Here is a 14,924-nt window from a genome sequence, read left to right as displayed (position 1 = left end):
ATGGACTGGAGTCCATCCCACTTCATGATCGGTGTTCCTTGGATAAGCGCCATATCTGGTTCTATGCTTAATTTTCCGAGAATTCAGATAGCAAGGAAGAAATATGGTTTTAAAGTGCAGTATTGTTGCTGATTTAATGAATTGTTACTGTAATACTCTGAAGTATAATAACAGAAGTGTATACTCCTTTTGATGAAATGAAAGCATGGTTGTTGCTTTTGGAGGTTGCTGACCTAGCAAGGGTGCCAATAATTTTACATGTTTGTATATGCTGCATTCAGTAACCAGACTGGTTGTAAACTTTGTTTTGGTCTTTCGCAGCCACCTGCTGATCACAGCGACACACATGTACTGTCTGAGGGAGATCGCCTCGCGGAAAGGATTCGCCTACATCCAGTCCAGGCAGGCGTTAAGCTCTGTGGTGAAGATCACCTCGAAGAAGAAACATCCGGAGCTAATCACGTTCAAGTTTGGCAACAACAACTCTGCCGGAGTAGAAATTCTAGCTGTAGAAAGGTATTTACACAAACAGGGTCTGTTAAATATCAATTTCACAATTGTTCTGTGGTAGAAAACAAATATACAGGCCACTTAACACTAGGGATGGCGAAAACTAAAAAAAAATCGTGACCGACCACCGAGCCTCATTAGCCGGTTAAAGTTGGTTAACCTATGTGTTTACAGGGATGCAAACGTTTTTGCGGAAGCTGCGCAAATGTGCGCAGCTTTCTGATTTACTGTTTTCTTCTCATACTTCCTATGTTTCATGGACTGTAACAGCATTTGCTTATTTAGTAATTTTAATACAGAATTTACTCTGATTAAATTATTCAGACTCTCCAACGGCCCCCCCCCCCCCCCCCCCCCCCCATAAAAAAAAAAAAATCGGATCCGCGCGATTCAGCTGTGAAAAAGTCGGCATCTGCGCCTTTAGTTTGTGTGGAGAGATATGATCTGCAATAACATGCATTGTTGGCTACAGAGCGAAACATACTTTCAGAATGCACTGGCCAAGGCAGGACTAAACTCCATGTGCCTTCTAATAATAATAATAAAAAAAAAAACAGAATAGTAATTTGTAAGCTAAAAAGCCTGTGTCTACACTTTTCTTTCGCCGAGTGGCAGCGGGAGGGCGGGACATGACTGAATGGGTGTTTGATTTGTCAGCTGTCTTTAACTGGGGCGGGAGGGCGGGACATGACTGAATGGGCGTTTCTGATTTGTCAGCTGTCTTTAACTGGGGCGGGACATGACTGAATGGGTGTTTCTGATTTGTCAGCTGTCTTTAACTGTGGCGGGAGGGCGGGACATGACTGAATAGGTGTTTCTGATTCGTCAGCTGTCGTCCTTACACCGCATGGCATGCCCCAAGCGTTTACAAACACAGAATTCCAGGTTCTCCGCTCCAAAATCGGCAGTTTCAAAACGATTTTTTTTTTTTTTTTAACCGACAACCAAAAAAAAATTAACCGGTTGATTCGGTCAACCACCGGTCAAACGGTCATCGGTTAACAGCCCTACTTAACGTCCTCTGTTGGTGTAATCTGGTGTCCACGTTAATGTTGCTGTAGTTCAGCACTGTGCTGTTTCCTGAGCTGAAATGTTGGCTACAGTCTATCGCAGGGGTGTCAAACCTGATCCATAAAGGGCCGTGTGGCTGCAGGTTTTCATTCCAGCCATGCAGCAGCACACCTGACTTGGCTCATTCAATCAACTGAACTGTCTTCACACAGTCAAATACTTGCAGCCACACCCACCCTTGATTAAAGGGTGGGTGTGTCAGTTGATTGAATAAGCCAAATCAGGGTGCTGCTGCATGGCTGGAATGAAAACCTGCAGCCACACGGCCCTTTATGGATCAGGTTTGACACCCCTGGTCTATCGCATGGCTGTGAACTTTCAGTGGTTGAACTTTCGCTGGCCGAAAGGCCTGAAGGGGGATTGTATCGAGGTGAGTACCCTTCCATCCCAGGAAGGGTATTCACCTTCTGAAATCAACTCCTTTCTCAATTTTTGGAGGAATTTCACGAAACTTGGCAGTATTCTTTGGTATATGTCGTTACTACGCATGTTGTAATTTTGTTAAATTCGGTCACGTTTTACCAGAGTTGCAGCCCTTGATTTAACAAAGTTATTTGACAATTTCAAGTTTTGTTTTTTTTTTCCCCCCCTTCTGAAATCAACTCCTCTCAGTTTTTAGAGGAATTTCACCAAACTTGGCAAAAGACATTGTGACATGTCATTAGTACGCATATTGTTATTTTGTTCTATTCGGTAGCATTTTACCAGAGTTGTGGCCCTTGATTAACAACCTTGTACTTTCACAATTTCATGAAGGTGTGCTCGCCTTCTGACATCAACTCCTCTCACAATTTTTGGACAAATTTCTCGAAGCTTGACTCAAGGCCTTGTTGTATGACGGTAATATGCATATTGCGATTTAATTTAATTTGTGAAAATTTTACCAGTGTTTTGACCCTTGATTAAATAACTTGTACTTTTGACAATTTCATGAAGGTGTACGTTCTAAAATCAACTCCTTTCACAATTTGTGGAGGAATTTCACTAAACTTGGCAAAAGGTTTTGTTATATGACAGTTACATGCATATTGAAATTTCGTTTAATTTGGGCAAATTTTTACCAGAGTTATGCCCTTGATTATTAACAAACTTGTACTTTTGGCAATTTCACCAAGGTGTGTTTGCTTTCTGAAATCAACTTCCCTCACAATTATCATCTCCCGCTGGCTGAAAGGCCCGAAGGGGGATTACGTCGTGGCGATGTCCATCCGTTTGTCCTGGGAAGGGTACTCGCCTTCTGAAATCAACTCCTCTCTCAATTTTTGGAGGAATTTCACGAAACTTGACAGGATTCTTTGTTATATGTCGGTAATACGCATATTGCAACTTTATTCAATTCCGTTGCATTTTACCAGAGTTATGGGATAGCTGCCAGCGGGGGATAGTGTGCTCTCAGAGCATTTTCGTCATTGGTGGTGATACGATGATATAGGAGGCAAAAATGTTTTCTAAAATTCATCTGATGGAAAAGCTAATTCACGAAAGTGGAAAGGACGGAGGATGTAAAGGATGACCATTTGCTTCACCTGTGAAAGCGTTGGTCTTTTGAGACAGTAGAAAGCAACAGAGAGCAATTCCAGCGTTATGGTCGTGACACTTGAACTCAAAATGGCAACAAATGACCCAGTGCATGTTTTATTGTCTCCCAGTATTTAAACAGGTGTTGCATATTTTAAGGCTGTACCATACTGGAGAAGTGATAGAACAAGAACAATTCCCATAGTACATCTAGGGCATGCCAGAAAATGCCAATAAAAGATGCGTTATGGATGTGACAGAAAAAGTATCACTTTTCTTGGGTGACTGTACATTTTTATCAAACTCTGTGAAATTGTAAACCTAATGTCGAAATGGAGATATCCGTTTGATAGAGGGGTCCAAGGTGAATATTAAAAAATCTTTGTTTAAAATATTTTGTATTTCATGCAGAGTTTCGGAAGGAAAAGTCAGCGTTATGGATGTGACAAAATTCCGTTACGGACGTGACGCGTCTGAAATAGACATGGCATATGTTTAGAAAATCAGCAATTTAACCACCATAACCCTTTGAAAAACTCTCTAAATATCAGCTAAAGCTATCAAAGTTCTTAAATAATATTTAGGATGGCTATTGTTTTGTGGATTTTAGCATACATTTCTGTGGCTTGTGGCAATAATATAGAATTGTACATGATCAAAGTTGATTTTAGCTTGGGTTTTACATTATAAGAAAGAAAGACTGACAGTGACACATTAGGTTGGTTACAAATTGGTTCAACTTATTCACATCTGTAAAATACAGGCCTAGGTGATATCTCTGGGAGTGGTTTTGATGTATTACATGTTGCTTTATTTTTGCATGGTGAGGTTGACATTTACATGGAATTGCCCCAGAGCGAGACTTCTTGCTAATTATTAAGGAGTGGTCACACTGGGATTTTACTTCACTCTCCATCTTACTGCTGCTTAGTGCACATCTGTGTAAAAATGAGCTGTCTCATGAACAATGATCTCTTATGGTTCTATAGAAGTGGGTTATATTTTTAATGAACAGTGAAGTTTTGCAGTCAGGAGATTGTAGTGAGTAGATTGTCTTCTTTGTCCGAGCAGAACGCATCACGTTACACTACATTAAGAGCCAAAGCATTGAGTTGTACCCGAGTCCCAGACCCTACCCTGAGGTGAGATATTTGGATAAGGGCAACCAAGAGATGCCCAGGTCAGATAGAAGAAAGTTTATAGTGTGCTGGGACACAATCACCGTGTGGATTTGGATGTTTTGACTGGGTTTTTATCAGATGTGTTGATGGAGCAGTCTAAAAATGCTTTCTCATGACTCCTACACATCCCTTTGTATTCTGGACGTACACTACATTACATTACCAGCTAAAAGGCGCACGCTCTCGTAAAGACAATTAAGTTATTCCACGAAATCGAGTCGTACATGAGCGGATAGCTAGACACCACGTACAACGAGGTTGACTGGAATAACTGTTTTATTCTATCCACATTCACTGGCTTTTGAGAAACGGAGCATTTTTATTTTTTGCAAATTCAATAAATAAAAGCTTAACACAAAACGTCCGACAAAATAATTTCCGCTTAGAATGTAAACAAACACAATTTTGTCGCTTTTTTGGGGGGGTTTTGTTTTCGAGTAGTTTCTATTTCGTCCTCGGTTGGTTCAGCAGCACGCGCCGCCATTTTGTTTTTCCTCTACTCGCGGTATATGAGCCGATACCCTAGTAGTAGAGCAGCCAATCAGAGTGCGCGATTGCTCATATCCAGTGAATGTGGATAGAATAATTTGTAATTATTTATTCATTAAAGAATTGTGTGCTCTCTGATCTGCAGGTATTTGATCCCGAACGCTGGTGATGCCACAAAAGCCATCAAGCAGCAGATCATGAAGGTCCTGGATGCTCTGGAGAGCTCATAGTCGCTGTTGCTCTGAGGCTTCACTCCAGCTGGATGCAGCGAGACTGCCACGACTAACATAAGTCAGCACAACCGTGCAGAGGGAAAGGAATGGTCTCTTTCCTTGCATCCCATCTCTCTCTCTCTCTCTCTCTCTCTCTCTCTCTGAATGGCCTCCTGTAACAGTACTGACATTCAGTATTGCTGATCACATCGATGGGAGACACTCAAGATTTCAACACAAGCTCTTGTTCTGTTTACCCTTTGGCATTTTCTTCTTGTTCCTGTCAAGAAAAGCTAACCCTTTAGGTGTAAAGTTGGACTTGTCACCTCAGTCTGGATGTCTGTCGAGCCTTAATCCTGTCGCTAATCCGCTGTGGTTTTTTTTTTTTTTAAATGCGAGTCACTCAAAGGCAGAGCCTATGTTGAGATAAAGGACTCGAGCCTTGAAACGTTCAATGTTTCATTCGTCTTGTTTAATTTATGGATATTCTCATCATTCGCTCATTCATTTAGTCACCGCAGTACACTTTCGATGAGTTCTGTGCATATATATATCCGAGCAGTATTTATGCCTGCCAGTTAAGGTCGCTAAATCAATACCGTATTTATATTTGAAACTGTCATGGAACATAGTGGAGCACAAAAGTGGTGCACAGGTGATGGTCGTCATCATATAACACTTGCGCTATTCAGTCGTTCCCACGTGTGTTGCTCAAATAACCGAGATCTCGTAAATGAGTCATTCCTCATGGTCTGTGCTTGCAGCCTTAAAGCAGAAGTGAAAGTTAAGAGAGGCGGTCTGTGGGTGAGTGATCTTTGTACATACTGTAAAACTGTACCTGATGGCAGGCTTTGGGAAAATTGTATTTATGAACAGACACTGAGGATGCCGATGCCACTAATAAGAGTAGCCTTGATGAGGATCATGTTTTGTAACATTAAAATCATGGTTTGATGTGAGCAGGATGATAACCAGATACAGCAGGCCAACGTCACCCTTTATCATAACTCCTAATCAGCGTTTCGAGTGTAAACGCATGGTTCTGTTTATGAACTGAATTATAGGACAGGTGAAGATGAAGTTCATATTGTTGGTACCGTAAGTAAGTTCATTAACCATTTGCTTTATAAACATCTCAGCTTGTACACATGTTCTGTTGAAACTACATTATTGTTCTTTGGAAAACCCGTTTGTTTTAATACATTTACATGTAGCCTCCAAATTTGTTTGCTGTTATTTGTAACGGTGCCAGATTTTATTTTGTCACTGCTTTCATCACGTAAAATCTGTGATGAGAGAAAGAGAGGGGGAAAAAGTGTCCAATAGTGTATGATATTTTATTTTTTGGTTTATACTGTATCAAAATAAGCACCTTGCATATTTACAAAATTTATAGGTATGTAAAAAAAAAAATCTGTACAATACATGGTAGCATCATTAAAATACTGGAGAAGTCACATGAGTGACTTGGGTTTGAATTTGACCAAGTATTAAAACTGATATGCCAGTATTACATCAAGTAGTTTTTGTTCAACAATAAGAAAAACAAGTATCACCAGGCTGAAACAAAGTGTTACAGCAAACAGATTAATACAGCATAATACTATATGAATCCTATTTGGAGTAAAGGTTCTTTACAATCCAAAAAGACACCGGGTACAAAAAAAAAAAAAAAAAGCCCCCAAATATTAGTTGTTCTCTGTAGAGAACGAATGCCAATAGCTCAAAATAGTACCAACACTTCAGCATTTCTTAAGTGCTGTGTCTCAAGAAATATTAAATCATGAACCAAACACTGGCAAAGCACCGCTTACCCTAAAGCTACACTAGCCTGCATCAAACTAGGGGCTTGAAATGACAAGCAGACCAAAATACACCCCAAAAAAACACTAGCCATTAAGTGCATTTAATTGGCATGAATTTTAAGTGAGAAACACTTGGTAAAAGCTGTACAAGTTGTGTGCGGACGCGTCGCTCACTCTCCCTCCTCCTTGATGCGCTGCTGCTTGTTACGGCGCGAGTCCAGGTCGAAGGAAAAGTCGGTCCAGTCGTCCCGCGGCGGGAAAGAGATGGTCTGGCGCAGGGTGAAGCGCACGGCATCAATCACGCGCTCACTGCGTGCCTCCGTGGAGCCCACACTCACCGAGGACGCCCCACTGGACGAGCGCAGGATGTGTGCAGGGGGAGAGAACTCCATGCTCTGTCGGTGCTCCATAATCCCCTTCCAGATCACGTGTTGGAACTCTGAAGGGATCTTCAACCTGGACAGGTCCTGCGGATGCAGTGACTCATGAGCACACAGGAATACAAAGGCAGTGCATTTGCACATACACTCACCGTTCTCTTTACGCCGAACAGCTGCTCATTTATGCAGTTATCCAATCAGCCAATCATGTGGCAGCATAAAATCCTACAGATACAGGTCAAGCGCTTCAGTTAATGTTCACGTCAAACATCAGAATGAAGAGAAATTGTGACTTCAATCATGGCATGGATCTTAGTGCCAGATGGGTTGGTTTGAGTATTTCAGAAACTGCTGAGCTACTGAGATTTTCACACTAGTGTTTACACAGAATGGTGCAAAAAAAAAAAAAAAACGTACTGTGAGCAGAGGCTGAAAACACCTTGCTGATGAGTGAGCTCTGAGCAGAATGACCAGACTGGTCTGAGCTGACTAGACGTCTGTAGTAACTCAAAACAAGCACTCTTTACAAGCATGGTGAGCAGAAAAGCATCTCGGAACACATCACACCTTGAGATGGATGAGCTATAACAACAGAAGCCCACATCAGGTTCTTTTCCTGTCAGCCAAGAACAAGAATCGGAGGCCATCATGACTGCAGACTCGCCCACACTGTACAGCTATAGACTAGAAAAACACCAGGTGATTTTTTTTTTTCCTAATATTCAACTGTCCAGTTAGCATGACTCTGTGCTCATGATGGCCTCAGAGTCCTGTTATTTGTTGGCACAAAACTGTTGCTCACTCAGTGTTTTTTTTTTTTTTTGGGAGGTCTGTGTAACTCTCGTCTTTTCTGTTATGTGAAAATCCCAGATGATCAGCCGTTTCTGAAATGCTCAGTGTTGTGTTGCTGCCACATGACTGGATAACGGTGTAAATGAGCAAGTGTTTTCTACTCATAATTTGTGAAATCAGTCGCATGTTGCTGCCGCTGAATTCTGACAAACAGCCAAAAACGACAATATAATGGGCTTTGACGAAGATGTAAGAAAATGTAAAAAATCTATTTCCCTGCAGTTCACAATGTAGACATGTTTTTATTAACTTTCTAAACTTTCCCGGGTTTTCTGCAGAGATCACTCAAAGTGAATAAAAACCCAATTTAATACAAACAGCAGTAAAAACAGCTGTATTTTAATAATGGCAGGTATAATGATAGAGTTCAAGCTCACTTCTATTCATTTTATATTACAGTCAAACCATTCATATCTTTAAGTGGAACTGGAATCGAAGCCTGAAGTGCAGTTTCCCCTCTTTTCTCTTTTTGGTTGTCGTAAATGCTATATATTTACTTGTGGTTGAGATGTATGCAAAAGGGAACCATATTTCAGTTCAGTACAGTAACCTGGTTCTCTCATGCATCTGATTTTCTGTCCCTTGCAAAACTGAAAAGTATACATTTCTTTGGGTGTGATTTTTGTGTAAAGTCTTTTAAAAAATTATATATAAAAAAATGGATAATCTGTCGCTTATAATGCAGGTTAACAGGGAGTTTTCTTTATTCAAGGTCTGAATTGGGTTCACAGACTGCTCACAGTGCAAAAATAAAATAACTTTTGTCCTCTTGTAATTAAGTTATTCCACGAAATCAAGTCGTACATGAGCTGATAGCCGACGAGGCGCGTGGCACGGAGTTGACTATAAGCTATGTACGATGAGATTGAGTGGAAAACTGTTTTATTCTATCCACATTCACTGGCTTTTGAGAAACGGCGCATTTTTGCAAATTCAATAAATTTAAATCTTTTATACAAAACATCTGACAAAATAATTTCTGCTTAGAATGTAAACAAACTGGCGAAATGATGGTAGCAATTTGTGAAAAATGTGATAATTCTTGAAAAATAAAAAGATACTTTTATTCCATATTTTGTTGCCTTTTTTTTTTTTTGGTTTGCAAACCAACTTAAAGGTGCATTACTGCCACCGACTGGGCTGGAGTGTGGAACAGGAGTTTATTTTTTTTTGGTGTGGGGGGTGGGGAGATGTATTCTTTTAGCTAGTTCTGTTTCTTTTAAATACTTAACATTTTTTGGGGTTTTGTTTTTGAGTGGAGTTTTTATTTCGTCCCCGGTTGGTTCAGCAACACGCTCTGCCATTTTGTTTTTCTCTACTCACGGTATATGAACTGGTAGCCAATTGGAGTGCATGATTGCTCCTATCCAGTGAACGTGGATATAATAACACAGATTTTAGAAACTGATATGGGGGGGGAAGGTTGAGTCTAGCACCCTTAAGGGTTCAATGTTTGAAAGTGCTTCATAAATAAAGTGGAATTGTTTTGTCTCTCTGGTGAAACCTCGACCCTTTCAGTATTGAACCTTTCAGCAGACATGAAAACAGTTCCAAGTAGAACTCGTTTAGAAAGCTAGAACTGATTTCAGGTTTTGTGTGTCAGTTTATTCCATAGACTGATGAAAATCAGAGACAATTAATCTATTATTCCTTCACACCAGGAACTGGATACAGAACAGAGGCACAAGGTAGCAGGCAGAGTCTCACCTCCAGGTTGTAGTTCTCAATCTGGTAGATGCTGGTAAGGCCCTGGGCTGTGAAGTAGTCCAGGCAGGAAGAGCAGCCCAACCGTAACAGGAAACTGAAATGTTGGGGTTACAAATGAAAATGATGCCAATAGATTGATTTTGATTTTTTTTTAAACAGTATATAAATCATGGCACTTTTAAAGCCGTTTTCCCCAATCCAGTCCATACGCCTGCATTTGTCTTAAAGCCCTAAAAAAAAAAAACCCCTTGTTTTTAAGGGAATTGGTGTGATTTACATAAACCAGTCACAGTGTGAAAATAGTGACTGGAGCAGTTTTACTGCATTACTTTAGGAAGCAGCGGAAAGGTAAAATGTCGTTGGAAAATTACAGCTGCAAATGCTGCGTTAAAAAAATAAGAGTGCACAGACTGGTCACACTGTTATTTTACAATATGTAAATCATGTGACAGGAGGTGTGTGTGTGTGTGTGTGTAAGAAAGACTGGGCACATTTAAACTGTATATACACACAATCTGGATTTCTTGACGAGGGTGAAAGAGCAGAAGATTTTAACTATTTATGCACCACAGCAATATACTGTCAAATGTTTATAGTCTTCAAAGCAAGTTTTGATTGATTTATAAGGTGCTCGTGATTTACTGCTGAACTCCTGTAGCAATTCTGTAAGAACAGAAAACAACAAAACGTTGTTATACCAGACAGCCCGGTTCTTTCAGTTTCTCACCCACTGCTGTATTACACCCATCCAGCTCCACTAAGTTTATCAGGTTAGTTTCAGAATTTATTAGACCTTTCAGTTTCAATATTAATATCTCCTGCGTATTAGTAATAAAGAACTTCTGATTTGGATTTCTTTCAAATAAATAAGGCAGGAGTGTTAAGAACTTGAACGAGGAAAAAAAAAAAGAGCACCTGGACTGGATTTGGGGAAATGATTGTACTACACTCCTAGTGAAACTGAATAAACATTATACCTGGAAATGCTGCTGTCCACGGGGTACGGCGGTGGGGGTGTGCAGTGAGAAGAGGGCACCATGGGTAACTGCGGCTGCAGGGCATGAGTGGGACTCAGTGAACTCATATCTGTGTTCATGGGGATGTGGGCGCTCATCATGGGGGTCACTGGAGCAAGACAAAGTAGAGAAGAGGAGACACTAAGGGGCTTTTAATATCACACCAGCTGTGGGGACGGTGGAGTCATTTCCAAGCCTGTAGAAAAAGTGTGTTGGAGGTGACTGAGGTAATAGTGGACAACTGAGCCCTGTTGCCTATCGTGTATTATGACAAATACTGGCAGGAGCTGTGAGCCCCAGGGATTAGGCAGATCTTTGTCCCACAATGATCCAGTTCACTTGTGAAAGGAAACTGGCTGTCAGAGACATGGTGTGTTGCTCAGAAGCTGTCGTGTACAGACAAGCTCAGGCTCTGAGGTGAACAGAAGCAGGGAGACCTACCCATCAAGATACTAATTCTTACAGCAGTTGCTAACACCTATAAACCAAAACTAAATGTATACTAATATTTATTCTATCCACATTCACTGGATAGGAGCAATCACACACTATGATTGGCCACTCTACTACTAGGCTATCAGCTCATATACTGTGAGCAGGGAAAAACAAAATGGTGGTGTGTTGCTGAACCAACCGAGGACAAAATAGAAACTACTTTGAAAAGGAAAACCCCAAAAAAGCAACAAAATACAGAATGAAAGTATTTGATGGTTAGAATTTTTTATTTTTAATTTTTCAAGAATTATAGCATTTTTCATAAATAGCTACTGTCATTTCACCAGTTTGTTTCCATTCTAAGTGGAAATTAGTTTGGCGGATGGTTTGTGTTTTTTTTTTTTTTTTAAATTTATAGAATTTGCAAAAAAAATGCAGTGTTTCTCAAAATCCAGTAATTGCAGATATAATCCATGGATAGAATCCTCGTTGTACATGGCTTACAGCCAACTCGGCACGTATCAACTCATGTACGACTTGATTTTGTGGAATAACAAATGTAATGTAGGCGCTTTAAGAAAGCAAGTTGTTCAGTAAAATGTAGATGTTTGCAGTAAAATATAATGCTTTTGTGTCGTCCCCCCCCCACAGGGTTTGTGCTAAATATGTATACAAGTACCCCTAAATTGAAATAACCTAAAGATTGATGACCTGACAGAAGCAATAGTCAATAATGTATGTCTGTTGTGGAATCCTTACTGTCTGCGAGTCCTCCGGCCATGCTGGATGGGGTGAGTGTGTTGCGTTGTTGTGGGTTGATTAGCTGGCTGACCGAGGGCAGTTTGTTCACCTTGCCGTGCGGAGGAGAGGTGGAGCCGAACTGTGGCTGAGGAGGCAGTGGGCTCCTGGAGCAGAGAGGAAGAGTAGGAGGAGGACATGGCCTGTCATTCTGAGTAGTGCACAATTCCCATCATATTCAACACAGGATGCTCTTCAGTGACTCACGATCATGGACAATACAAAATCTAGCAGTTGTGTGTGCTGTAACAATATATTAAACAATATGTTAAAGTGCACAATGATTTCCTTTTGTTACACCAGTTGGAAAGAAAAGTACAGAAAAATGAATGAGAAGACCGAAAGGGGAAAAAGGTGTCCTTTACTCTTCTGTATTTGTACACATGTGCCTAAATGTATGTTCTTAGAACTGAATTATTTTGAATCCTAATTTCATCCATCTATCCGTAACCGCTTATCCTGTACAGGTTTGTGGGCAAGTTGGAGCCTATCCCAACTGACTACGGGCGAAAGGCGGGGTACACCCTGGACAAGTTGGCAGGTCATCACAGGGCTGACACATAGAGACAAACAACCATTCACATTCACACCTACAGTCAATTTAGAGTCACCAATTAGCCTAACCTGCATGTCTTTGGACTGTGGGGGAAACCGGAGCACCCGGAGGAAACCCCACGCGGACGCGGGGAGAACATGCAAACTCCGCACAGAAAGGCCCTCGCCGGCCGCTGGGCTCAAAGCCAGAACCTTCTTGCTGTGAGGCGACAGTGCTAACCACCACACCACCGTGCCACCTATCCTAATTTCATTTAATCCTAATTAGTGTTAATATAGTTAAACAGCAGGCTGACTACATTAATGTAATTGTGGAGATAATTCATGTGAAATTATACTTGATCATAAGCTCTGCTTTTGAAAGTAGTTTACTAGACTCCTCTGCACTACAGTAATTATGAAAGCATTTAAATTGTCTGTCGAGCACTTGAACAAATATGCTTTCATTTTAACCAGAGATCGCAGATTGATGGATGTTTGGTTTACGGCAGTTGCATATTGTCTTCACTGGAAGCCCTTTAGAGGAAAATGAAAGCAAAACAAAGGGTGCAATCCCATACGCTGAGTAAAATGACAGCTACAGGTGCTAGAAATCCTCACTTTATATTTATGCCACAACAAAATTATTATAGTTTTCTGTAAATGTATTCATGTGATCATATCTCTGCGTGTGGCGCAAATATGAAAAGCTGATAAAGATAGCTGATAAAGATAGCTGATACTCGCTTTCTCATGCTGTTAAATGATAACTGTTTGAACATTAGTGTTATCATAGAGAAGACTATTACAACCTCAGAAACATGAACAAAATTGAACTGAGATTTATTTTTTTAGAAAGCTTGTAGACCAGTGTCTGTCATGAGCTACAATACTTTTTTATACATATATATATATAATTCTGTCCACATTCGCTGGATATGACCAATCATGCGCTCTGATTGGCTACTTTACTACTCGGATATCAGCTCGTATACTGTGAGTAGAGGGGGAAAAAATGGCGGCGCATGTTGCTGAACCAACCGAGGATGAAATAAAAACTCTACTCGCAAACAAAATACAAATAAAGCAACAAAATATGGAATAAAACAAATTTTATTTTTCAAGACTTATTATAGCATTTTTCACAAAATGCTTCGGTCATTTCACTGTTTACATTCTAAGCAAAAATTATTTTGTCGGATATTTTGTATAAAGTTTTTATTTATTGAATTTGCTAAAAATAAAAATGCTCTGTTTCTCATAATCTAGTGAATGTGGATAGAATAAAAGTTATTCCACTCAATCTCTTCGTACATGGCTTATAGCCGACTTGGCACTACGCGCCTCGTCGGCTATCAGCTCATGTATGACTCAGTTTCGTGGAATAACTGTGAAATATTTGAAGTAGACTTCACTTGTATAATAAAGTAGTGTGAACATGTCTCCAGTGTAAGTTTTGCCTAATGGTTATTGCCTTAAATCCAAAAGAAGACCTTTTTCATATACCAGCATTATTGATGTAGCCAAATTTTAAGTTTTTTTTTTCCCAGCAAATGGGAGTCTGGTTCGTTAAATTGAGCCACAGATTAGCTTTTGGATCGTTTCCTTCTGGGCTCACAGTGTGAGTGAGATCATGTGACTGGAGACATAATGATGCTTTTTCCAAGTGTAAAGGCTAAGAATTGATGCTGAATTGGATTCATGGCCTAATGGTTAGAGAAGCAGCTTTGTGACCACAAGGTCATCGGTTTGTTTCCCAAGACCAGCGGGAATGGCTGAAGTGCCAACTGCTTCCCTGGGTATGTTGTATGTTGCTCTGGGTAAGAGCGTCTGCTAATTGCCATTAATATAACGTGAATAGAGATGAATGTTTTTGTGCAGTCTGAAAGACTGTCTGCCCTTAACTATTTGCCTGAAGCTATTTGTTTAAAGTAAAGCTTTGGGAGATTTTTTAACCTGGGTCCTATCTTCCCATCTGTTTGGGTCCAAATATTTACTATGGACAAAAACGATTGAAATCAGTCCAGTATTGCATTACAATGCTATAACCGGCCATTGCAAAATGGCTATACAATATAATCCTGCAGGGCAATCATCTATGCCAAAGTAACCTGCTTGTTTTTGCCACTGACAGGTTTTATAATGTTCTTATATAAGTGTCTGACAACATGGAAAGGATCCCTACAGAGATACACCTGTGTCTGATTACTGCACTAACTGTAAAGAAACTGTCGAAAATGACTTTCTCCACTCATTGTTTTACCTTTTGCTTCCTCCAGTCTCTAACACAGTGCCCCATTCAGGGGTTTCTGTTCTCAATACCTTTTGGTTTTGTTTTTATAAACTTCCGTCTAAAGAAATGATCTCGTATGATATATTGACAGAGGGGAAAAAAACAATAATGAAGGAAAGGAAA

At 40.3% G+C, this 14,924-nt stretch overlaps 2 protein-coding genes across 7 annotated transcripts in view; one reads left to right on the top strand and one right to left on the bottom strand.

Moving 5' to 3' along the window:
* Nucleotides 1-6,410, top strand: part of tbc1d23 (TBC1 domain family, member 23) — a 99,824-nt gene extending 93,414 nt beyond the window's left edge. For both annotated transcript variants that reach the window (XM_060919819.1, XM_060919818.1), the window contains 2 exons: nucleotides 322-516; nucleotides 4,915-6,410. In XM_060919819.1, the coding sequence (XP_060775802.1) occupies nucleotides 322-516; nucleotides 4,915-4,999 (280 nt within the window). In that variant the 3' untranslated portion in view covers nucleotides 5,000-6,410. The remainder of the gene's footprint in view (nucleotides 1-321; nucleotides 517-4,914) is intronic.
* tp63 (tumor protein p63) overlaps nucleotides 6,300-14,924 on the bottom strand; it is a 32,933-nt gene continuing 24,308 nt past the window's right edge. For 2 of the 5 annotated variants that reach the window (XM_060919820.1, XM_060919821.1), the window contains exons 9-12: nucleotides 11,936-12,081; nucleotides 10,703-10,850; nucleotides 9,726-9,819; nucleotides 6,300-7,253 (exon numbers count right to left, since the gene is read on the bottom strand). In XM_060919820.1, coding sequence (XP_060775803.1) covers nucleotides 6,957-7,253; nucleotides 9,726-9,819; nucleotides 10,703-10,850; nucleotides 11,936-12,081 — 685 coding nt within the window. In that variant the 3' untranslated portion in view covers nucleotides 6,300-6,956. Of the gene's footprint in view, nucleotides 7,254-7,318; nucleotides 7,392-9,725; nucleotides 9,820-10,702; nucleotides 10,851-11,935; nucleotides 12,082-14,924 lie in introns of all 5 variants that reach the window. The other 3 variants (XM_060919823.1, XM_060919822.1, XM_060919824.1) reach the window with 3 other exon arrangements.

The sequence above is a fragment of the Neoarius graeffei genome, chromosome 4, assembly GCF_027579695.1.
Source record: "Neoarius graeffei isolate fNeoGra1 chromosome 4, fNeoGra1.pri, whole genome shotgun sequence".
NCBI lineage: Eukaryota > Metazoa > Chordata > Actinopteri > Siluriformes > Ariidae > Neoarius > Neoarius graeffei.
This window is presented reverse-complemented; position numbering and strand designations above follow the sequence as displayed.